Source organism: Cottoperca gobio, chromosome 12, assembly GCF_900634415.1.
Source record: "Cottoperca gobio chromosome 12, fCotGob3.1, whole genome shotgun sequence".
Lineage (NCBI taxonomy): Eukaryota > Metazoa > Chordata > Actinopteri > Perciformes > Bovichtidae > Cottoperca > Cottoperca gobio.
Genome location: NC_041366.1, coordinates 17,343,177 through 17,369,491, shown reverse-complemented (window position 1 = coordinate 17,369,491; position 26,315 = coordinate 17,343,177). Strand labels below are relative to the sequence as shown.

The 26,315-nt window shown below is 40.1% G+C and overlaps 1 protein-coding gene across 1 annotated transcript; it reads left to right on the top strand.

Moving 5' to 3' along the window:
* Positions 1-24,794, top strand: rph3aa (rabphilin 3A homolog (mouse), a). The gene is made up of 16 exons (XM_029444622.1): positions 1-127; positions 14,953-15,081; positions 15,222-15,351; positions 16,371-16,454; positions 17,405-17,567; positions 19,083-19,253; positions 19,376-19,579; positions 19,823-19,902; positions 20,233-20,307; positions 20,405-20,514; positions 20,594-20,720; positions 21,428-21,481; positions 22,254-22,405; positions 22,855-22,936; positions 23,046-23,142; positions 23,735-24,794. Exons 2-16 carry the CDS (start codon positions 14,966-14,968, stop codon positions 23,866-23,868), a joined length of 1,779 nt encoding a protein of 592 aa, XP_029300482.1. The 5' UTR covers positions 1-127; positions 14,953-14,965; the 3' UTR covers positions 23,869-24,794.
* The last annotated feature ends 1,521 nt before the right edge of the window (positions 24,795-26,315 follow it).

Genomic DNA, 26,315 nt, shown 5'->3' with positions numbered 1-26,315 from the left:
GGAGAGTACCGGAGAGGATGCTGGATGCTGATACGGAGCTGCTGGCGTTACACTTTCTGTCACACTGAAGCAGCTCTCATCCTCACGGAGGGAAAAGAACAACAACACATCTGTGTGAAAGCCGCAGGTAAGACCAGACATTCATTTTGAAATGATTAAATGTTCTTTAAGAGTTTCATTGATATTGTTTTTGAGATGAAAAACGACCCTTTAGTGTGAACTTTTTCATATTTCAGGTTGTTTCACAGCAGCATGCAGTCAGTGTTTAAGTTACGCTCAAATATATCTATCTAATGATTAACGACAAATAATCAAATCTTTTTTATTCCTATAAATGTAAAATAAAATTAACTATTTAAATGTAAAAATAATTTTGACATTTTCGACTGCAAAAAGGAATAATTTGTCTTTGTGTTCAGATATTTGTGAGGTTTATGTTTTATTTACTCTAAATATCTTTCATAGATCGCTGACGTCATTTGAGTTACACACTATGATGCACATCACAATTTACCATGAAAGATTTATACCTTATTATTAAGGAGAGCACAACTGATGCTGGACTTTTGATGGCGAAACAGATCAATATATTGAAACATCTGATAATAAAGCAGCCGATATTTGTGTTATCTGAGGAACAAAACATGTACAACACGACTACATATATAAACATATATTCTTATAGATTATGTGTTTAAATGTGATCTGAATTGATTTAGTGCCGTGTGATTTATATTCATATATTCTTTATGTTATCGTTTTTTTAAGAAATACATCACATATACAAAATGTTTATGCATTTCAGCTAATGATGACACCGTTTCTAAATTATCCTCTTTACCGCAAATTTCTTTGCAATTTATCGGCCAACACAGAGCATACGCAGATACGGAGATAATTGTGATAAGATAAAATCATGCAGTTATATCTTTTAGGCTCTAATATTACATATAAGAAGCTTAGCAGACTGAAGATTAGTGCTCGTTTACAATAGTTCAAGAGTGGAAGCAGCTAGCCTGACAAAAAAAAAGGTATGCACCTCTAGAGCTCCCAAATTATATATCATTTATCGATTATTATCTATTTTAAAAACAAAAACAAACAAAAAAGTTCAAACATTTAGTCACTTTTATGGATTATAAAATGTGTTAATCAGTGAGCTTTAGAAGTGTTGGTATGTGGATTGTTTTACTTTTTCAGACCGAGTGAGGCTAGCTGCTTCTCCTGCTGTCCCTCTTTATGCTAAGCTAAGCTAACTGTCTCTTGGCTGTGGCTTCATATCAAGTGTGTGTGAGTGTGTGTAGCACAGAAGAGGAGTCTTTATCTCCATGTTTTAGTCACTGGTCGGCTTCAGAGAAGCCATCAGTACAGTGTAGGAGCTCACTGGCTAACATGTAGTGGCAGCAGTGAATTCAAAGCTGAGAAGTAAAGAGATGAGGGAGAAAGGGAAGCATGCATTTTGCTCAGTGTGTGTGTGAAATAGATTTGCAATACTATAACACTCACTTTCTTATTTGGTCTATCATCCTCAGCCGTAGTCAACTTCATTGAGTCCCTCTCTTCTTTCTCATGCTCTCTACAATCCCAGCTGAATACTTCTTTTGACCCCAAATCCACTGTATTGAGTGTATTGTGTTTGAGGTGGGTGGTGGTGGATTATACAGGCTGCTGAGCACTCAGGTGCTGACTGATGTGGCTAATGTGCTTGAGCAGAAACGATTCACGCCGACTCAACACCCCCTGCCTGCTGAACTCAGGGGAAATAATTCCTACTGTAGGTTTTTTTTTCTTGTGTGTCTGTGCTTTTCGAGATGTTGGCATACAAGACTTCATTTCTTTAAGTGCTCTCTTAGTAAAATTACAGCTATCAGTGTGGGGTAATAAATTAAATGTCACTCAGTCTGTTAAAGGATCCTTTCATCTAAATTACAAACGCGTATATATTCCTAGGAGCCCAAAATCCTAGGAATTAGGACGTTAGGACTGATTGTTGTGCGGTGGCAGCATTCATTCATGAACGCACGGTGGAAAGTAAAAGTATGGAGGTCAGGGCGGTGTATGGGTGAGCACATCTGACGTGTATGCAGGTATTTCAGAGTTCATATGCTGCTCAAATATTGTCAATCCAGAATTCTTCAACGGCTAGATAAATATATATTTCTTTGGTTATTTCTAGTGAACTGACTGGGTCAAGTTACCATGAGCGCCCCCGAGTCCCTTTAAGGTGTGTTGAAATGAGTAATATGTCTACTGTATGTAGAAATTATATTGTAAACAAAGGCTGGGAGTAAGTATGGGACTAAATTCAGACATCTGAAGACGCTACAAAAGTGTTTTTTAAGAGAATAGTCTTTATAATAACTATAACATTTAAATGCTCACGGCACACATACCTAATGTTTACGCTAATCCAATTCAGTGGTTTTACATGATTTAAACATTTTATATTTTCATCCAGTTTGAGTGGATGAAAATGCCTCTTTATTCATGAAGCGGCGTCAGGGTCGGGGTCAAGTCCATTCTGACCTAATCCATCAAAGCAATCGAAAGCAATTGAAATTCATGGATTCCCATTTTCCCATTACTTCCAGTGAGCTCGTGTTCCACATGAGCTCATTGAGTCAAGCATTCAACAATTTGGATGGTTGAAATGTACAGTAATTGACTTTGCTCCTCCTCAGATCTGCAGCTGAGGCATTATTGTTACCAACTCTCGGGAATTCCCTCAGCACAGCAGGAACAGCAGATGTGCTGCACAATCCCACTGTGACCCTAAGTGTTTGATTAACTGTAAATCACGGGCACATTTGATTTGTTGATGTGTATTTTTATATTTGTGTGTGACAGAAACACAGCTGTAAACAGGAAACCCACTATGGCACTTTTAACATGCTGCTATGTGTGGATGTCTGCCCTGCATGACCCGGATGCTCTGTCCCGGGGCCTCAGGGCGACAATGACAATGAGGAGGAGGTGCTAGTGACTTACGGGAACAAGAATGTAAACAAACAATGGTGTCCAAAGTCATCTGGGAATTTCTTTTGGACAAACGGTGTTATTACCTCAGTAGAGTTCAGAGATAATGAATCTGTTCTGGAGGCTCGTGGTGGAACAACCTAATAATGCCGGGTTCAGACCAGGGCGTCGGATGTGACAATTAAGAATTTTATCTGTTGTAGTGTGTCATAGTGGACGACAGCTGATGCCACCTCTGGGACACCCCGACAAAAACGCAAGCGTGTCTGAATTTCTTTGCCTTCTCTCGCCCTGTAAAACTAATTCCAGGTGGTGTTTAGTGACGTTGACCAATAGGAACACAGACCACTCTTCAACTGTAAACAGAGAAAAAGGAAATATGATGTTGGTGCTATAAAACGGAGAAAAGGCTTTTTTAAACACAGTCAGTATCAAACACATCGCTTATGACCAGACATGTGACTGCAGTCATTATGTCCAATAATACCTCCCCCCCAAGCATTATAATTATTGATATTCAGTGAAATAAATAATCAAACAAACATAAATGAACACAGACAAGTCATTCGAATCATCGTGTCTCAAGTCACGAATCTTTAACTTCCAAGTCGAGTCTCAAGTCATTTATTTTCTGTCGAGTCAACTTGCAAGTCATCAAAACCTTGGCTCGAGTCATCTCCGATCTGACTCACAACGACTCAAGTCTTCATCTCTGCTTAGGAAGCCATTGTTTGTTTAAATTCTTTGTCCCGGAAGTCGGCTAGCACCTCCTCCCCCGATGACATCATGCAGGATGTAAAAGATGGCAAGCTTTGATTGGTCAAGAACCAACGCATAGTCTGTCACGTCTTGGCTTGGCCGAGTCACAGCAAGACTCTAAAATTGGCTGATCTGACACAGCGACCATCGTAACACTTTCTGTTGTTTCATGGTTAAGTGAAGTTAACGACAATGACACGGACAAAGACTGTTTAGATGGAAGATTAGATGTAACTCAGTCCGTGGGGACTTGGCTTGTGAACCGTAGGGTCGCTGGTTCAAGTCCCTGCGTGGTCCTCCTCACAGGACATGGTGTTGGTGCATCTCTGACCTCATTTCTACTCATTGTTCTATCTCTGTCTTTATTCTTGCAGCTGACTTCCTCATCGTATAGTCAGACAAACCCCCTCAGCCAGCCATCTCACACACACAAATAGAGAGAAAGACAGACAACAAGCCTGAGGTTTGCATTCTGTTTAATGGCCTCAGCGCTGCCTCTGGTGTATAAACACATGCAAACAGACAGACGCATCTCTGATTTCAACTTACCACATGGGTGTTTGCTCTTATATTGAGCGTCTCATGCAGAGCACTCATGTCCACACGCACACAGATGGAATAGATGGAATTATCACTGCCACTGACATGTATTCGGCTTTCTAGAAATATGTACTTTTGGTTTACAGAAATGTTGCAGATCAGTGAAATCCTAACAGATTTCTTAAAAAGAAAAATGGGGACAGAGAGCGAGAGAGATGGGGGATTACCTTACATGTAACAATGGTCCCCGCCTGGACTTCAGTTCATCAGCCTTAACTCTGGGGTCACCAGGGTGCCCCAAATCTAGATGGATCCAAACAGCCATGCTATTTTGCTCTGTTATACTATACGTAGGCACAGTGGTGCTTTGAGCTAAATGCTAACGTGCTGATGTTTATCATGTTCACCATATTATTTTAGCGTGTTAACATATGAATATTGGCTAAGTCTCAGTGAATGCAAAGTACAGCTGAGGGTAATGGGAATGTCATTCATTTTAAAGATCCATAAAGAACTTTGAGCTCTCGTAAAAAATGTTGTGCTCGAGTAAACAATTCAACCATAAGCACATGTTGTATAGATATGAATGGTGATGAAAGCATTGTAAATGAGGGGGGGGGATTTGTGTTTCAAGACAGGTTGGGTGGGTTCTCCAACATTGCCGCAGACTCCTGACTCCTGAAAATAGCAACGTTGTATGAACAAAAAGTGGGGATTGGAAAACACATGTTTTTTTCCACCAAGTCTGATGGTGGGGGTTCAGCTGCTCCGCTTGTTCCGGTGCCTATGGCATCAACAACATTGTTATAATTCATTTGGAGGTGTACAGGAATTCATGACAATCCCTCTCTGTCAACCTAACGGTGGGACTACATAACAAGTCAATTGTTTGGCGTCCATGTCCATATGAAATGTAATGGCATTCAATAGTTGTTGAGATATTTCAGAACTATAGTAGTTGATCAGGTCTGTGAGACTGTACTTATGCATTTTAAAGTAGCATGCAAACATTTCCTAGTTGGCACTAAACACATTCATTTTGAAGGTATTTGGTCGTAAATGACACATTTAGAGTTTTGACCTGGTGGGGGCGCTGGAGGCAAGGTCAGAGGTTCAAAGTTGTTATGATTTATCCTGAGGAGGACATGAATGTGTGTACCATGTTTGTTTATGGCAATCCATTTTATAGTTGTTGACATATTTAGGTCAAAGGGTTGAACTGATATTTCCATCCTTTGCGCTTCACCGTCAACATCGTATCTCTCCTGCTTTCATCCCTCGACCTACTTGTATACGATATGAAAGCCATTGAGTTTTTCACCCTCACATGTTTTGTTGTCCTGCCTCCTCCTCCACTACACAGACTAGGTACAGTCACATCTAGAAAACTCTGTGACGTCAACGCTTTCAGCTACAACATGTTGGGATTGAAGACCAGATTATTCTTTCATCTACGCTTGGCTTTACCCACGAGTCATCGTGTATGTGTGTGTTTGTCCCCATCTCTAGAGAGTCATCAGACAGGGGATAAAGTAGGTGGTGATGCCTCTTTGCAGAACTAAGCTCCATAAGCTGCTTCCTCACAAGTCTGACAAGCCTCAGTGGAGTGGAGAGTCATACAGTATGGGGGGGGGGGGGCGAGATAGCAGAGAGCATGAATGAATGGTGAAAAATGGAAAATGGTGGATTGACGAGAGATGTGCCAGCTGTGGGGACGGTGTGAGAAAAGTAGTGGGTTGGGGGGCGGTTCAGTAGTGGGGTGGATGAGTGTGTTGAAATGAGTTGCAGTCCTATTCAGATTGGATTGTTTGGATTCCTTGGGCAATGTTTTGTGTACCGTAAATAACTGTTGCAGGGGATGAGCTCGCCTGAACTTGGTTTCCTGAGATGACTAACCTCCATGGGGTTAGTAAAGGGAGAGTTCTGATGTTTTGAAGTACGGTTTTATGAGAGAGTCAGTATTTTACCTACAGTAGATGGCGGTCGGCTATCACTATCAGTTTAATTGCATGCTATATTTAGAGTGTTTTCACTGCTTTACCCTGCCGTTGACAGACCTTTCAGATGGGGAACTGAAGCGGTCATATCCATCTATTCTTTCTTCAAAGCCACTAGACTCTATTGTCATTTTATCCCCCCAGAACACGCGAGTTGCTGGTCATCGATAGCCGCCTCCATCGGTTAATTTGTTTGTGTTATCGTGTGACGAACCAACCCCTTTAAAACACCAAAGTCACACAATAACACTAACAAACTAAACGTAGTAAACCAGCAACTTACATGTTCATAGAGGTAAAATAACTGTTTTTGTCAAAGGAGTCTGGTTGCTTTGAAGAGATCAGAGATAACGACTTTAAATCCTGGGGGAGAGGGCTGTGTGGAGGCAAGATAAAGCAGTGAAAATATTCTAAATATAGTGTACACTTAAACTGATATGAATATAAAGATATAGTTTTTTTTAAGCGGACTTTTTAGATGGCTTAAATACGTTTTACTCAATGTTTGCTTCTCCTGGGGGCGTCTCGACCACCATCTACTGTAGGTAATACATTGACTACGGATAAGTTCCTCATATAACCCCACTTCAAAAGATCCGTATAAGGTCTGATGACTGATCCAATAAAATGTGTTCTGTTCCAGTTCTGTCTCTGCACTTTTTTCTGAAAGGCAGGTAGGCCACTGCATGGATTCAGTCCCTGACTACTTTTAGATTTGGGCTGAATTACTGCCTTATCGGTCGTCGCTTGACGTGCAGGTCGGGTAAGGTCACAGCTGATTTATTGCCTGAACGATCAAGGATCTGGTTGTTGGACGGTTGGTTGGATTTCTAGCAGTTTCAGCAGTTCAACGGTCTGATTTCCTCACAAGCCTGTTTAAAAGATCTGTTCTAAACTGTAGTGATCTTGTTTAAATATTACTGCAGACAGTCTGGTTAATCTGCTGAGCTTCAGCTGTTTAAACCTCAGATCTGCTCTGTTAACAGACAACTAAACAACAGACAATAGGGATTTAACCATGGCTTTAAATGTGTATATATGTACCCAGGTGACCAGTTATTCCTGCGAATCTCTGCTTTATGCTGATTACAGCCACACAGCCCCTGATCTGGCCAGGCTTTACCTCATTGTTTGCCAAAAGCTTACTTTTATCCTGTCCACCTAAAAACACAAGACCAGCGCTTTCACATATATGTACACTGTACAGTAGTTTGACATTTTTTGTTACCCCCAATACCCTTCTCTGGTACCCTATTATTATTACGATTGAATAATTAGCTTAAGTATTTAATGGAGCGTATACTTTGTATTTATTAAATATAAGAAAATGTTTCTTGTTTTCCTAAAATAGGAATATGAAAAAAAAAAAAAAAAAAGTCAAACCAGTCTGAATCAGGGAGGCCTCTCGGCCTTACATTACACACAGGAGGATGACGCAATCTGTCAGAGTTTTCCTTCCTGCAGCGCTCACACACACTCGCACATAATACGTGTTTGCTTGTATGCTGACATAAATAGCTTGTGTGTGTGTGTGTGTGTGTGTGTGTGTGTGTGTGTGTGTGTGTGTGTGTGTGTGTGTGCTTGTGTGTGTGCATGTGTGCTTGTGTCTGAGTGTGGCCCTGCAGCTCTTCGTCAGCCCACATAGTCTCATGGAGCTAAAATGCCTTGGTTTCCTTTTACTTCACGTCAATTTGCAATGCTTCTCTCTGGGCAGCTGACCGTGTGTGACAGGTCCTCTCTCTGCACACACAGTCTGTAAGCGTGTGTGTGTGTGTGTGTGTGTGTGTGTGTGTGTGTGTGTGTGTGTTTTGGGGGGACTGAGTATGTGTATATGTGCACATTTTTTTCAAGTCAATTTGTGCTGATGTTAATGCCAGATTGGTGAAGGTCTTGAATACAGAAGACCTACTTTACTGCATTTGTCGGCAGCTGAGAAACAGACAATCTGAGTAAACAGGAGAGAGAGACAGACACATGGAGAGAAGAAGAAGAAGAAGAGTGATGAGCTGAAAGATACAGAAGAACAAACACTACGATGCTAACACGCTGATGTTAAGCAGCTCTGTTTACCACGTTCATTGTTTAAAGGTTCAATGTGTATGATATGCCACAATTTAGACTATAAACATTAAAATAATGAACTAACATTATCAACAGAATGTGAGGAGGTAACAGTGTTGACGTTGTGTCAAAGACGTCTCTGTGTTGTGTTGCAGAGACAAATAATGAAATGAGTCTAACTGACTAGCACCGCTCCGTCCAGGCTTGTAATACCACTTGTTCCTCTAGAGGCGACAGTGAGTCACTGCAGCTCCAGTCTGCCCTCAGTCCAGAGGGAGAAGAAGCACAGCTGACCATGAATGTATTGTGCCTGACTTGCTTGCAAATATTACAATCCTTGTTCCGTGTCTGCTTTATAGTTTGTTTATTGGATTACATTCAAAGTGGCAGAAGCGAGAAAACGACCCGCACCACCTCGCCTCGTCCTCACAGCTGTCAGGAGGCTGTTTGTCTGAGCGGAGCGCTGTCGGCAGCCCCTGGGAAACGGCGTAGCTTCATTTAGCAGTTAGCTGGAGTTCAGCCACAGGTCCACCAGCCCACTGTGACTGCCGGCGTTGGGGCTTGTTCTGGCTGAGGCTGAATTTTGGTATTCTTGCCTAGTGACTGACTGACAGGCATTACACAGGAGTAAATGCAAAACACACTATAAAGAATACATTAAAATACAATAAATACTCAAATATAAACATTAGAGATCGTATGGACCCTGTTTACAGGTGATTTCCCCCCCTGTTTATTTGGCGCAGGTGGCTTAGAATTACACAGTGAACCTTTAAGTTAAGCATGTTAGCGTGCGTAGACACCCGGAAGCTGATTGATCTCCACAATATAATAAAAGAGCAACAGATTTACTTATCTATTGTAAAAGACTGTCACTTTTTATGTCGCTTCTTGTCTCCACTTTGCTTCAAAAACAAACACATTCTCTCGTCTGGTGTCTCTCTCGGGTTGAAAATCAAAATTAGGCTGTTGTTTCCCCCATCTGGGGACCATGAAAGACTGGTAACATGTTCGGGAAAATCCATCCAGTAGTTGTTGAGATATTTCAGTGTGGACCAAAGTGGTGGGCCGACTGATTGACAGGTTGAAGCATCCCTAGAGCCTCGCTGTAAATGTGGCTAAAAATAGAACCTCACAACATTTTCCTAAATCTACATCTTGCATGTGCAAAGCTCAAACATTGAAGATTAAATGATTTATCATTTATTATTTAAGAAGGTTATAATGATTTGAATCCTTCTCTAATGTATATGAAAACAACTGTGTGGGGGGGGGGGTAGATGAAAATGGCTCTGCTATTCCTCTCGTCATCATGGAGTGGTTAACACCCTGGTTCACCTCACAAATAATGACCTATAATCTTAAATGGGCACACACGCACATCCACACACACACACACACACACACACACACACACACACACACACACACACACACACACACACACACACACACACACACACACACACACACACACACACAGATGTACCCCTGCTCCCCAGAGGTCGTTCTGCCCCTCAGTCAAGTGGCGCCATAAAACAGGTGTAAATCAAACCAGGCTTCATGTGATGACATGTGTCCTTGGTTTGGCCTTCTCAAGAAATGCTCACAAGAAACCACATCATCCCCCACCTCATGAACACAGTTATGACAGTAGATGCTAGATGAGTATTTGACTGTCAATTAGGTTTTGATGACTGGATACAAAAAAGGAAAAACTGTAATACTTCTGTCGTGGAAGGAACTGGAACAACCTCACTACAGTGCAATGAGAGCAAAGTCTATAGAAATATGTTTATAGCTAACAATGACAAAACATTATGCAAAGGCATAAAGTACTTCATTCATAAGTACTGTACTTAAGTACTTTATTTGAGTATTTTTATTATTTATTATTCATTATTACATTACATCACAGTTGATTTAGCCGACGCTTTCATCCAAAGTGACTTACAATAAGTGCAAACAATCATGAGGATACAACTCCGAACAGGTGCAGAACAATAGATTTGAATAAGCCAAACAAAGAACAGATTCTTTTAATTGTATGCAACTTTATACGTCTACTCTACTACATCTTATGTTTGTGATAAACTGAAGGATGTGTTTCTTTAAATAAACTATTTTAAAAAGCCTCTTGGTTCAGCTTCAAAAAGCAACATACACATTAATGCATTAATCCAAACACAATATTTCCCTAGTACTTAGTGCAGTTCTTGAGTAAATGTACTTAATTACATTCCACCTTTGATGAGTACTTAGCCACACGTGTGCTGCACATGAGACCCCTTGAAGGGTCACGGGGTTAAAAGAGGGCTGATATTGATATGCAGTCATGTGTAAAGCCGTCACGTCCTCTTTAGTGGATGACATTGAGAATCAGATCGGAGTGTGTCCTGCTGCAGAGCTCCAGAGCTCATTGATCTACTGTAGGGCAGCGACTGCTGCAGCCAATAGTCAATTCATGCTCTCTCTGTGTGTGTGTGTGTGTGTGTGTGTGTGTGTGTGTGTGTGTGTGTGTGTGTGTGTGTGTGTGTGTGTGTGCGTTTGACTGTGAGGGAGAGAAACAACTGACCCTGACTCTAATTCATGGCTAATATATGATGTATGAATTACAATCTTTTACAGCTGAGAAAGTCTACTGTGTGTGATATTTAATTTTAAACGTCATCATTTCAAGTACATTTACTCAAGGACAATGTTAAAGTGTTTTACTGTACTTGAGCATTTCTGTTCTATGCCAATTTATACTTCTACTCCACTACATGTCAGAGGCAAATATTCAATAGTGGAAGCATTATTGATATAGTTTAAGTAAAAGTAGCAGTACAACACTATAAAATACTGAAGGAATGGAATAAACGTATTCACCCTTTGTAGTTAATACTGCGTAGAGTATTTTATTTTTAGTGTTGTATTGTTACTTGTATGTTGTATAAAAAGGTATTGTTTACTTCTATTATCTCAATACTTCTTCCACCACTCATTTAATGTGAATACAATTAAAAAACTAAATGCAAAGCTCTTTCTTGTGTTTTTATATTCCACCAACTGGTCATTTTCACATGGTCCAAGCTGTAGTGATGTGATGCGTAATGACAGTGTGTGTGTGTGTGTGTGTGTGTGTGTGTGTGTGTGTGTGTGTGTGTGTGTGTGTGTTTTCCGTTGAGTGGTGACTCACGGGCTGAAAGTGTCTGCCATTTCTGAACATTTGCCTTCTTACTGACCCCACCTTTCTCTCGCACTCTGAACCCTTCAAGGTACACAGACACACAGACACAGACACACACACACACAGACACACACAGACACACACACACGCACACACACACTCTGTCATGGTTGCGACAGTCCACAACCCTGACATTTACATGCTTTGGAGAGAGGACAGGGAGGAAAGACGGGGAACGGGATGAGAAAGATGAAGCGCACTGAGCCGTTAAGTAAGTGAGGCATTAAAATCTTCGTACTCAGCAGCCACTGCCTGATCTCTTGGGATGTTTCATGCTCGGACAAAGTCATATAACAGCTTGTACCTGCACTGTAGGTTGTTCAGACAATACAAGTTAAAAGTGAAATGATGACATTGACAGTTCATGTAGGCGACTGATTCTACTGATACGTTGGGGGTGTCCATCTTCAAGACCCTTAAAAAATAGGGAATCAAATGTGCTTACAATGGAGAGAATGTATATATTATTTAATATGTGCACCTCTCCATGCTATCAGCAAAAAGTCTGCAGGATCAGTCAATGACAGAGGTGTTGTCTGACTTAGCAGCCCGGTTTGGACCACAGGCGAGAAGTTGAGGTCATGCTTTCCTCATAACAATGTTCTTGTCAAGAGATAATGAGTGCGCTTCTCGGCAGTGAAAATGTCTTCAGGCATACACATAGCAGACCAGACTTCAATAACACATTACAGATAACACTTCACTGTCCACAGTCAGCCCCAATTAACGCCATATTCTCAAGCAGCTGCACAAGTACATGGTGCCCGTGCACTTGGAAATGACCGGCAGATGTTTGGGAATTTACTGTAGTGGCCAGAGGCGCGGGTACAGCGGTAGGTTTGGTAGAGCTGAAATAAATCATGGATAATCAAATTAGCTCCTCTCAGAGCTTTTAGGAGGAGTGCCTCTCCGGCCGTGCCTCACTGACAGTTGAGTGGACAGTTAAATCTCTCAACTGCTTGCAAAGCTTTATGTCGGGAGTCTGACTCGGTCACTGATTTTATTCTGTGTAATTGTCTTCACATGAAGTGACACCAGAATGTTTTTTTCAATTACTTTAGTGAACACTTCCAACACAACATTTTACACACAATATAATCTGTTATGTGTAACAGAACAATACAGATTTCATATTTAAAAAGGAGCAGCATGAAGCTAAATGCTAGCATCTGCATGCTAACATGCTGATGTTCAGCAGGTATAATGTTTGTGATTTGTTCACCAGCTTAGTTTAGGGGTGTTAGCATGTTAAGCTGATGGGAATGCCGTTATTGTGGCAGGTATTTAGTCATAAACTCTACTACTAAAGTATTGGACAACATAACATTATGTGAACTACATACTTTCACACGAAAACTCACCAATGACGTCGCCATCTTTCGGGCCATGTGCCGCTAGTGTGGCTAAAATTGATAAAACTCGCATCACTAAGACATTTAAGACAAGAAGAAAGTTAGTCACGTCTACATACAGTAAAACTGAGGATTACAAAGAGCTTATTCCCTTCACTGCTGAAGAAGAAATAGAAAGTGCTAGTTGTAGCATTGCATGAGCTGTGGTCAAGTGCACATTATGGAACGAGGCAGGCACGTGTGTTAAATCCTTAAAAACCATCCCAGAGCACCAGAGTATCTATTCAAGTTCCATCTGTACCCTGAAGGTCTGTGATTCACATTATGCACGCAACAAAAATAGCCACCTTGATCAAATCTCTCATTTGAATCTCTTGCAAAATAGGTACAAAGGCTTTTTATTTATTTATTTGTGTAACAGTGTCTCTGAAAACAGCAAATAGATGGCTGGCTTTTGCTGTATTGTTTCAATGATGTTCTAACTTAATCTTATTGATTATTTAGTGGCAACTTAAGAGCAGGTGAACATGTTGTTTTTGCTGACCTCCAGTGGTTTAACTTGTCACCTTGCTGCAGTGATGTGAAAGTGTGCTCATGGTGTGTCAATGCATTGTGACATCACTGCTGTGGTTTAATGCAGCAGACGTTAGACTTTAACGTAGATCAGGCAGTAAAATCAATGCTCTTGAGCCTGGTGTCCGTGCTAATGTTAAACAGGCAAAGCTCACCTGAAGAATTGTGTAATATTTAACATATTTGGTGTAATATTTTGAGCTTTATGTTGGTGCACGTTCACCAAATAGGCCATGATGATAGAACAGATTGTCTGCATCCTCTTGTGAAGCCACAAGCTCAATTCCTGATACCACAATTTGCTTGTGCATGCAGCGTGTTGCTGCCCATCATGGGAAGCCACAAATATGAATATGAATATACGAAATGGACACATTTGAGGTAAAAAAAACAACAACAACACTTGCATCAGTTCACAAAATGAGTGCATTTAATTTTTACTGGCAGGATATTTGGCCTCTGCTCTGTCAGTTGGCCACAAGTGGTTTTAAACCTTGAAGGCAGTTTCTGGAAGCTTTACAAACATCCAGCAGCACTTGGAGGTTCAGAAAGGGACATTTTGGATATGTGTTTATGTCGACTGCTTTTTCAAATGTGAAATAAAAAAGGACATTTGTTTATGCTTATGATTTTGCAGCTTACTTTGAAATAAAATGGGCTCAAAAGATTTGAAGTCTAAACACACAGTTTAGAAAACATCAACTTATATTATTTACCAGTTGTTTGCTGGTAATTGTAATAAAGAGTTGATTAAATGTCAAATAGATTATTTATTTAACTCATCAAATGACATGAAGATATTTAGAAACGTTGTTATTCTGTTAGCTATTTGTCTTTTTATACAGAGGAGTTACATCGTCTTTTTTCTGTATGAAGATGCACTTCATATACGCTCCCTGTACCCTTAATGTGCAACGCACCGGATTCACAAGAGTGATATTGAGAGACTGAATACTGCTGCACTGAGTAGAAGAAGATGCACAATGAATGATAAAGGTCACACAAAATAAGATTAAACTGCTTTATATACTGAAAATATAATGTACAGCACAACACTTTGAATTACTTTAACTCAGAGAAGTACAAATCCTTATCTAAATAAACTCGCTTTCAAAATATTGAAGTTTGTTGCCTTGAAACTTTTCCTTGTTTCCAGTCCGGCTGGTGGTTTAAGACGCACGAACAAAATGCATGATATGCTTTCAGATGATCACTCGGTTTCATGCATTATTAAGATAAGTCATCATGCAACCCGCTCGTGAGCAACTGTGTGTGACACACTATGCAGTTGCTCACAGTTGCTTTTTAAGTCCAAAATGTTTCCAGCTGTCCGTCGACGTCAGTGTCACGCTCTCCTTAGTGATGCACTTTTTGGATTTACTGGCCCTTTTTGTCTGAGCTGCATTTTTTTTTTTACTTTGCATGACTCTGCGTGCCTATTTGTGTGTGTGTTTCGGTTCAGGATCGAGTGGACGATGAACATGTCTGGCGGCCCCCCGGGGGAGGAGCTCACGGATGAGGAGAAGGAGATCATCAACAGTGTTCTGGCTCGTGCTGCCATGATGGAGGCCACGGAGCATGAGAGGATTGAGTGAGATGGAAAACTATTGTCTCCGTTGCACAGAATCACATCAGTCGACCGTACAGAGATGCTCGCTGAGCCCAAATGATTTCTGGTGTAACACCAAGTTTTTACTTTTGTGCTTTACATTCATTTACATGTGTTCTCAGGCGTCTCTCCAGTCGCCTGGATAACATCAAGAAGACAGCATGCGGTGACGGACAGTCGCACTGTCTGTTGTGTGGGGCGTCTTTTGGGCCACAGGGGGTCACAGCTGTCCTCTGTGTGCAGTGCAACAAAGTAGGTGGATCTGTATTCTCTCTGCTTGTACAAGAACAGAAGAAAAGTGTAATTACAGAGAGTCCCCGGGTGATGTAAGGACGTCTCAAGATCTCTGTTTACTATAGTTTCTATAATGTTGTGTTGATCCTAAGAGGTTCCTATGGCAATAAGCAGCCAGTGGGCCATATGCTAACATGTTGTGACTTTGCATCTCCTGGTCTTACGCCTTGCACCACCTTCTGCTTCTTGTTGCTCTCCAAACACTAAATGGAGGTTAATGCTATCTGAACTGTAAAAAGAGCCTATATGTGCTCTGTGCATCTGCCATCAACTAAATCTGTGTAGGATTATTCCTCTGTGCGTGTGTGTGTGTCTTACGTAGAGGTTGCATGTAAATATGTACATTTACTTAAGTACTGTAGTTAAGTACACATTTGAGGTACTTGGACTTGAGTGTTTTCTTCTCATGCCACTACATTTATTTAACGAGTTACATTACAATATTTTTGCACGGAAACATACAAAAATATACAAGTAAAACGTGTAAACGAGAAGTGAAACGATTAGTCGGTTGACAGAGTTTAATCAATAACTATTTTGATCGTTTCTGTCAATTTTCATGCAAAAACATTTCATGGTTCCTTTTTTCTTTTTAGTTATTTTAATATTTGTTATGTATTTGTAGTAATGTTGACGTTGTGTCAAACTGTGACGGTGTTTCTCACTATTTTCAGTATTGTTTTTACAAACAATCAATCGATTAATGGAGAAAATAATCAGCAGATTAATCCAAAAATTAAAATAATCATTGGTTAGTAGTTCAAAATGAGCTCCAGCTCCAACTACAATAGTAAAGTCCTGCTTTTACATTAATGCATGAGTAATAATAACCCAAATATGAAATATATAATAGTATAACATATCATTTTTCTGCTTTTAATACTTTAAGTACATTTTCCCAACATACTTTTACTTCAGTAAAGGATCTGAATACTTCTTCCACAACTGGTCTGATGTATATATTTGCCTCTTTGCAGCACATGTGCAGCAAATGTGGAATTTTGAGCAACGGCAGGACGAGTCCTACCTGGCTGTGCAGAATCTGCAATGAACAACAAGAGGTGAGGCGATGAGGAAAGATGAAGAACAGAGAGGGTTTGATAAAATCATGGGGCCAAATTATACCATTATGTTGTTCAGCTGCCATCAGAACAGAAGCTTCTCTCACTATATGAACCATTTTCTAGCTTTTAGACTCTTCTTTGAGCACATCGAGTGTATTTCACTGTCCAGTGACCTGGAAAATTATCTTCCATTGATACCCTTTCAAAATCCCAAATCATTTATTTAAACGCCTTTTTAATCCTTAAACAATAAAGATAGCATTTTGATTAAAATGAAAGATGAAGAATAAGGTCTGCTTTCTGTTTTTCTCACTGATGCAGTTATACAATACTGTTTTGATGATGGCGCTGCAGTTTGTTGAGTTCTCTACCTCGGGGAGCCTCTTTAAATAAATCCTCTCTCCTGTCACTCATACACAGTTGTCTCGTCTGTAATGCTACAAAACACAAAGTGGTCAAGTGGTCTGCTCCACAGAATTAAGGAGCGAATAACCGTTTTTGTTGTCAGTAAAATCTAATAATGAATCAGTTTATTCATCTTTTAATATATTTAAAGATAAACAATCACACAAATTCACAGAGAGACACTGGGAGAGCGCAGACCTCCCCCAAGGCCAAGTGAAAAAGTAATGTGTGTATCCATCCTGTGATTCGGAGCCGCTGCAAAGAGTAATTGGTTCTTCATTGGCCCATGCTACACTCTTTCACCAAGTGTCATGAAAATTGGTCCAGTATTTTTTCCTTAATCCTGCTAACAAACAAACTGAACCAAACACATAACCTCCTTGGGGGAGGTAATAAATAGAGAAGCTGAACTTCCTCACCCTGCCTCCCGCCCCTCCCGCCCCGGCCCGCTGGAGTTATTTTATTAGCTACTAGAAACTTCCCCCAACTCTTCTCTTGAAATTCAATTCAACACATTTTGAAAGATTTGCTTCTTCCTGCAGGTACAGAAGCGTTCAGGAGCGTGGTTCTTCAAGGGAAGAGTCCAGCAGGGTCTGCCTTCCCCCCTCCCTCTGTCCACATCTCGACAGTCCAGCATCGAGAACAGTTCTGGTCCGGGAGGCCACGATGGACCAGAACAACCCACAACGCATCATCAGGGATATGGTAATTTATACAAATAGATTATGTTGATGAGAGTTTACTATGAATTCACGATAAAGATATTATTGTGATATCTATAGAAGAAAAGAAATGAGGCAATCAGTTAAACTTATCTTTAACTGTTTGTTGTGTGTTTTGTCTGTTTTTTGGATAATTAATAAACTCTTGTTATGTGCGACTTTATTCACGATACAAAAGACTTTAGAGAATATTATTCCTTTTTAATAAGCATGCTAATAAACAACTTCAATTGTAAGTTACTGTATTCTTACAAAGTACATTAAAAAACAATACATAATAGTATACAATTAATACTTCATTTATCACCGTTAGCGCTTAAGTGCAGTTAAAGTGGAGCCAGTAAGGTAATAGTAGTAGAAGTATTGATAGTAGATGGAGCTGGACACTTAAAATACACATCTAAATGTCAAATTAAAGTATTCATGTTTCATTACAACATAATCAGTGAAGCCCTCGCCACGGGACTCATGTGTCGAATGTTATTACAGAATGTAAAGTGCAGCAAACACAACGTGCCACAGTCTGTTAGCTCCTGAAGCTGGCTGCTATAAACGCTGCTGTCCCTTTTGACCTATATTAAAATATTTGAAACTCATGTGCAAATGCTGCAGAGTTCATCCTTTCTTTAAGGGAAATGTGCTTTAGTCTCTGTTCGCTTTGTTCTTCACACCTGCTTCAGTCGAGCAGCTTAACACTACCTAACAGGCTCTTTGTTGGTCAGTAGTTCATTCAGCAAAGCTTTTTTAATTCTTCTTCTTATCTGCTAAACTGTGGAGGAACTGACACCATTTATATTAGAGATGTTGGACAAAAACTTAAATTTCCCCTCCTGTCGTCCTATTTTATTATTTAGTTTTTAACAAAAAAGTGCAATTACTTTGTCAAAAAGTATTTCTTCTCCTTCTTCTCTGTGAATTCGCAAATGTTGTTTCCTACAAAAGTTTAAGAACGGGACCAGTGGACGAAGTGTTTCGATCTTTAACTGAAGTACAAGTAGAAATACTTCAGGGTAAAAATACTCCACAAGTAAAAGTCTTGCATTCACAGAAACGAAATGTTCATGTAGGAAAGTTACTCAATGAATGTACTTGAGTATAATTTTGAGGTGCTACTCTTACTCTAAACTTCTCTACTGCATTTGGAGAGAAATATTGTACTTTTTACTCCACTACATTTATTTGACACCTTAAATTACTTAAATTATTTATTAAAAAATATAAATCAGATAATAAATGATGATGTACTATCATAGATTAAGATAAATAAAGTCAAATTAAATGAAACGGGTAAAACTAGTGTGAGTACACCTTTTGTAACTTGATGTTTTTTGGACCTTTACTTGTAACAGAGTATTTTTTACACAGTAGTATTCCTACTTTGCTCTGAGTACATGTTCTGCCACTGAGTAATAGCAGTAGAACTAGGAGCTGTCGATGCAGCAGGAGCGCCATCATTTTCTGTCAAGGTGGCAGCGATTTCCTCATTTTGCCTCCTCAGAGCTGCAGCAGCAGTCCTGTGGATCAGAACAATGGGAGCAGACAGCAAGAACAACAGCTGACAATTATAATGAGAGCCAGTCCTGTCCAGCAGCTGTAATGAAGACTGAGAGACAAGTGTTGGCCTCAAAACCACCTCGAGCAAACGCACAGGAGGTCGCCCCCACCTCAGGTAAAGTGGCACTGCTCCTTCTGTGAATAAACCCAACGCAACAGGGCCGCTATCAAAAGATTTAACGTCACTGACAGCATATAAAAAGATGTTTCAGACTGCATTAATTGCTCCTGCTGCAGATGTGGAAAACAAACGCCCAGAGAGGAAGGCGACAGTATCCCCTCCAGCTGTGGTGGAAAAAAGACAGCCTGTTATCTCCAGCTCCATTTCATCACATGTTCCTGCAGCCAGAATTATTCCACCTGCCAACAACCCCGCTCCCCTGAGACCCCAACCTGATGGAACAGAGGACGAGGACATCGACTACGACTCCGACGACGCCAGTAAGACAGATTTTTCCACTTAAACCAAACTTTTACAGAACGTGAAAGCATCCGTCCCAGATGTTTTTAACTCTGAATGATATATACTGTGCTTGCAGCTGTGAAAGAAGTCATTTCCATTGGCGCGATGAAGAGTTACAAATCAATGTTTATCTGTTTCAGAGGGAAATTGGTTTTCTCTAACATTTCAGATTCCATTTTTCTCTCAGATGCCATTTGATTTTTGTTTTTTTATTCTTGCAGCCACTTTGGGATCTCTGGAGTTCAGTCTCCTTTACGAACAGGAGACCCACGCCCTGCACTGCTGTATCGTTAAAGCTAAGGTAAACACGTTGTACACGCGCGAGACAAGAAAAGGCAAGAGGAAACGAGACGTGAAAAGATGAGACAAGACTAGAGACCGTCTTGTGATGTGATCACAGCAGCCGCAACAGCAAATCGGGCCGGGGGTGTAAATTGGGGGGGTTGTGATGCTGTTGCGGTGACAACATTTGTCCCCACACACACAAACACACACACATCACTGTCACGGCTGGTAATTAGAAAAGTCGCTTATCCAAAAAGTGTAAATTAGATTTGAACAACATTTAATGTGTGCAAACATTTAGAGAAACGTTTCATTTCATCCTGATCCTGAACATTATGTCTCTCAGGGTTTAAAGTCGATGGACTCAAACGGATTCGCTGACCCGTATGTGAAGCTGCACCTCCTACCTGGAGCCAGTAAGGTACAACCACCTTAATTATAACTTCAAGGTGTGCAAACTGTGCAGCTGTGTCACTATTTTAAAGCTAAATATCTTTTTTAATTCATGTTTTTCTCAGTCTAACAAGCTTCGCACCAAGACGCTTAAAACGACTCTGAATCCGGTGTGGAATGAGACTCTGGTCTACCACGGTATCACTGATGACGAAATGTCCCGCAAAACTCTCCGGTAGGAACAACCTTAACCTTTTACTTATTGTACTAATTACATTAAAGGAGTTTAATGAGGCCCCGCTGTCTGTCTTCAGGCTCTCAGTGAGTGACGAGGACAAGTTTGGACACAATGAATTCATCGGAGAGACACGAGTCGCGCTGAAGAAACTCAAGTTTAACCAGAAGAAGAACTTCAGTGTTTGTTTAGAGCGAGTGATCCCGGTGAGCCAGACGACAACACTAACAGTTCATATTGATAATACCATGTACCATGTCAATTAAATCACTGTCAACTACTCAGGAAGTTCTTTCTACCAAGGCAGGTTCTCAAAACCTGGACAAATAAAACAAAAATGTAACTTTATTCTTGAGAACCCTAACCCTTTAATATGACTTCCTTTTAAAGGAATAGTTCCACATTTTTGGAAAATGCAAGGAGTTTGCAGAGAAGATCGATACCCCTCTAATGTTTGTATGCTAAATATGAAGCCACAGCCAGTTAGCTTAGCTTAGCATCAAGACAAGGCAACTAGCAAAAATCAGGAAATAGTCCAGCACGTAGGCTAACACAAGTAGTTGTTTTATTCTTACATTTTTGTACAATAGACAAACAGGATATAAGATGCTAAGAAATAAGCTTTAGACACATTTCAGGCTAGCTGTTTCCCTCTGTTTCCAGTCTTTATGCTAAGCTAAGCTAACTGACTGGTGGATATATAACTTTATATTTTCTGTAGACCAGACATCACAATAAATACACATTCAATAAGAACACGTATGCAAACATAAGCCTGAGATTACACGTCATTCACCAAGAACGTACACACTTTAATACATTAATTGTCTTTCCATTGGCTATTAAAGTAAGTAACGATAACGGGGCAGCTGGTGGTGGTGATGATGACGATGCTGGTGTACTCTCTGTACAGGTGAAGAAGGCTGTGGGAGGATCGGCTCGTGGCATGGCTCTCTACGAGGATGACGTAAGACCCTCACATGGATCTCATACTGCTGTGCATTGGATATTGTTTGACTGTTTTCGTGTAGTCAAAGAAGTTAGTAGTATTAGCAGCCGTATCGTTTGTGAATCAAAGCCTGATAAATCTTCTTCCTCTGCAGTCGTGGACATAAGGAGGCAACCATCTGATGCTGACCTTATCAAGCAGATCGGATATCAGCCGGACGGATCGATCCACATTAAATTTCTTCATCAACATCATTAAAGTATTCACTGTTTCCACTATCAGTTTACCTTCATTAAGTCCTCCATGGGGAGAACTCATTTTGTAGTGTCGCAGCAATCCCTGGCCAAATGTTACGATACATCAAGATTACACCAATGAGGTCCACGCGGTGGAGAAAACTGATTTTAAGTATGGGAACAGCAGAGTAGCTGTAATGGATCGATATAGCAACAGACAGACTAGAGAAGTCAAAAAGTATTTAGAGGCCGACATCTTTTTTTTGTAATGGACAAGACGCTGGTGTAAATGGAGTTAACCCTATTATATTATATAATATATATATAACATAATATGCTGTACATGTAGATAATTGTGTTCTTAAGCACGTACATTATCCTCCATTAGTAGATATTATGATAATCACTGTATAATCCCTCCTGATATGTGCAGACCACAGACAAGGGCAAAGGAGCAATCGGATAAGTGTATGCACATATAATATCAGTTTTGTGTGTGTGTGTGTGTGTGTGTGTGTGTGTGTGTGTGTGTGTGTGTGTGTGTGTGTGTGCAGCTGAAGGAAGGAGAGGATTCAGAGGAGAGGGGTCGTATCCTGGTGTCACTGACTTACAACAGTCAGCAGGGTCGTCTGATGGTGGGCGTAGTCCGCTGTGCTCACCTGGCTGCCATGGACTCCAACGGATACTCCGACCCATTTGTCAAAATGTTTGTGCTCCAATCAGCTGAATCCTCCAGTTTATGGTTAAAGGAGTAGTCTGACATTTTTGGGAAATGTGCTTATTTAGTTAGTTGAGAAGATACCACTCTCATGTCTGTAAGATAAGCCAGGAGATGGTTAGCTTAGCATAGCACAAAGACAGGAAACAGCCAGCCTGTCTCTGTCCAAACGACAAACCTAAGTGCATGTGCACGTGCATGACTGCACAGTACACTTAAGGGACCCGGTTTAGGGAAAACATGATCACCTCCTTAGCTTCATATTGATGGACAGACAAAAGTGGTATCAATCTTCTCATTTATCTTTCAGTAAGAAAGGGAATAAATCAAATGTTATTCATCTAAATGTAAAAGTCTCACAGTTCAGACTACAAATGTTATGTGTTTTATTATAACACGTGTCATAATATAACAGGTAACTTTCTTTTCTGCTGCAGATGTCTGAAGCCAGATATGGGGAAGAAAGCTAAAAACAAGACACAGATAAAAAAGAAGACCCTCAATCCAGAGTTTAACGAGGTCAGTTCTTTCTAAACTGCTTTCTATTTGCACATATTGAACTTCTGCTCACCCAGATCTCAGTAACACATTTTGTAATAACATTTCACGTTTCATTTCTGTGTTTCAGGAGTTTGGTTATGAAATAAAACATGGCGAGCTAGCCAAGAAGACACTTGACATCTCAGTCTGGGACTATGACATGGGAAAATCCAATGATTTCATTGGTAAGTGTGTTTTGTAAATACATTTCCAACATAATTGTAGCCACGCTAGCAATGTGGCTCTGGTGATGGCAATGTGTGATGTTAATCCAAAACTGAAATATCTCAACAACTAACAGATGTTAACCCATGAAAGTTTGTATATGTATTATTTGTGCCCAGAGGAAGAACCTTAATAACTTTGGTGATCTGAGTTATCGTCTAGCGCCACCATGAGGTTGACATTTGTGGTTTTGAGTACAATTTCTACTGGTTGGATTGCTTTGACATTTTGTACGCACATTCACGTCGCTCTCGGGATGAAATGTAATACTTTTAGTGGACATATAACTGTTTCATCTTTGGTTTATGACAAAACACCTGCAAAACTAATGACATTCCCATCAGCCTGGGCTGTACTCTGTGTTTGGTGCTCGTTAGAAAATGTGAGCAATGATAAGACACTGAACGAAGATGGTAAACGTTACACCTGCTAAACTTCAGCATTGACATTGTGAGCATGTTGACTTTAGCCTATCTTCACCGATCTGGTAGCATGTACGTCAAATCTTAGTGTTGTTTATATATTAATGCTCACTTTTCGCTCTGCCTCCAGGAGGATGTCAGCTGGGCATCCAGGCTAAAGGAGAGTGTTTGAAGCACTGGTACGAATGCCTCAAGAACAAAGACAAGAAGATTGAGCGCTGGCATGTTCTGCTAAATGACAACACTGTCCAGTTTGAGGAATAAATCATCTTCCCACATTTCTCTATGTTTTCTTTCTGTACCGTTCCCCCTGTAGGATATTGTCTTCCAGTGAGCACAGGTAGACGGCTATTATCCTCTTGCTTTTATGTAGTTTGTCCCCAAAGTGCAATGTGCAGGCTACATTTCCAACAGTTTTCAGGTGACCAACATGGATGTTGACCTCTGGGCTTTTTTAAGTGACCATTCAACAACATTTTCACTGTTATCATATCATAAACTGTATCGTACAATAAATAAACCTTACATGTGTTAATGATTGAACATAATTATGATATTTTATGGAGAAGATAAAACCCTTGTAATCATTGTCATTAGCACAGTGTGTTGTAATGAAGTGTCACTCCATGCTCAGGAGGGGAAATCCCTCTTCTGTCACCTGTTCCTGACGTTGAACTGTGCTCCTGTCATATGGGACCATGTCCTGTGTTGTCAGGTGATCTGTGTGACCACATTGATGGAGTACTTGCATCACCAACACATTCGTTTTACTTGTGTTATTGTGCATAATGCAAAATGTTAAATATTAAATGGGACACTTACAGATGTTTGGTTTAAAATGATGTGAACAATCTCACTTTTTTCTTTTTGTTGTTGATGTGAAATGCATTTGCTTTTTGACAACTTGTTGGTCTCATCATCACCACAGTCACTACATCACCTTCACCTGTGCATGTGTGAGCTCTCTTCGAGAGAAATGCCGAAAATGCTTCTGCATGACAGTTCATTATGGAGAACAAATTCAATAATGCAACGTTAGCGCACTTCCAGAAAATCCATTTGATTGATGAATTAAAATCAGATCTGCACAAGTGTTTTCAGATAAATGATCAAACATTTTGCTCTGTATTCATATTGATGCATGTCATATTGTAGCATCCACGTGGCTAATAAATAAAGACATCATGGCACTTCCTGTGTTCCTTTGCTTGCTTCATGTGTTGTGACATGACAGGAAACTTTGTCTCAATCAGGCGAGGTTTGAACCAATCAGCTCAGACAGACACGCAGCGGAGAATTTTGTGAACTTTGACTTCTCTTGATAATATTTGCCTTCTTTTCCAAGTAGGTAAAAGTTTACAGACTTGTTACACTCTGAAAGGTCGGAACTTGAATTGTAAAATTAGACATAATCTATAATTCTCATCAGTAGTGGGGTGGACCAAAAGATAGACATGACAGGAACCATAACATTTATATTTGACAATAAAACCTAATCAAAACAGCTGATCTGACCTAACACCAAGGAAGGAAGCTTTATTAGAAGGACCAATACAATATTGTTAACACATCATTACATGTTCTGCACTCAAAATCTCACTTAATAAAAGCACTCATTCTGCAGAAAAATGGCTTCCATTTGTGATTTATTAATATATATGATATAACATCATTAGCTTGTTCATAAAGTAACATTTTACTGCAGACAAACAAAGTTCTGATACACAAATTATTCATGTTTAGGACTTTCTTTCTTACATTTTTGTAATATATTGGATATTTTTACCTCTTTTGTACCAAAACATCTGAGGAGTAACTTTGATTAGCAGGAAAATATTAATATTTCTCTTGGTCAAAATATGTTTATTTTGTTCTTTGTTCTTTTTTCTTGTTAAATTCTTTATACTGTCATTTCTTCAGAAGGTAAAATCACGTTTTTTTGTCACCACTCATGTCGTCATTAAGGCCATAACCTGTGTTTAGAGGTTTAGTGAGCCAAACAGCATGGTAACCACTGAGGTGCATAATCTTAAAACAAATACTCCACTAATGTAACATTGTACTACTATAATATTGATGGACTCATCATCAATGCAAGATATTTTTTATTCCATGCATATTTTGCCTTTTCAAAACATGGTGCCTACACTACCCACAATGCAAAACACCTACAACACCCTCCCCACAACATGAAAAGAAAATGTCTGAACATTAAAATATATTTAATTAACAGTTTAAAATGGTCTCAACTTGTTTAATTTGGTCTACCCCCAATTTAAACCTTGATGTCTTAATTGAACCTCTAATGTGCGTCTCTTATTTGTGTTCTCAAATAGACAAGAAAGTAGAAGGCTGTTTGTCTCATATCCAAATATCAATCAATATAAATGTTTTAGTTTGTCACATTTTAACGGAATTGTGTATTTAGTGTGTGTATCTGGGGCATGGGCGTCATTTGTCAATGTATTAGACACGTTTGCAGATTGATAAACCTTTGTGTGTGTGTGTGTGTGTGTGTGTGTGTGTGGTGTGGTGTGATGATCGATATGTCATGGTCACGGACAGTAATGTGCGCACGTGGTAGAGAGACAGAGAGGGAGGGAGGGAGAGAGGAGTGATGTTTGACTGAACTGACAGGTCACGTGATTCAGGCTAATTTGGATGTTGCGTTAATTTTAGGTCCACTGGGGAAAACCCCGCACGCCCCCCCC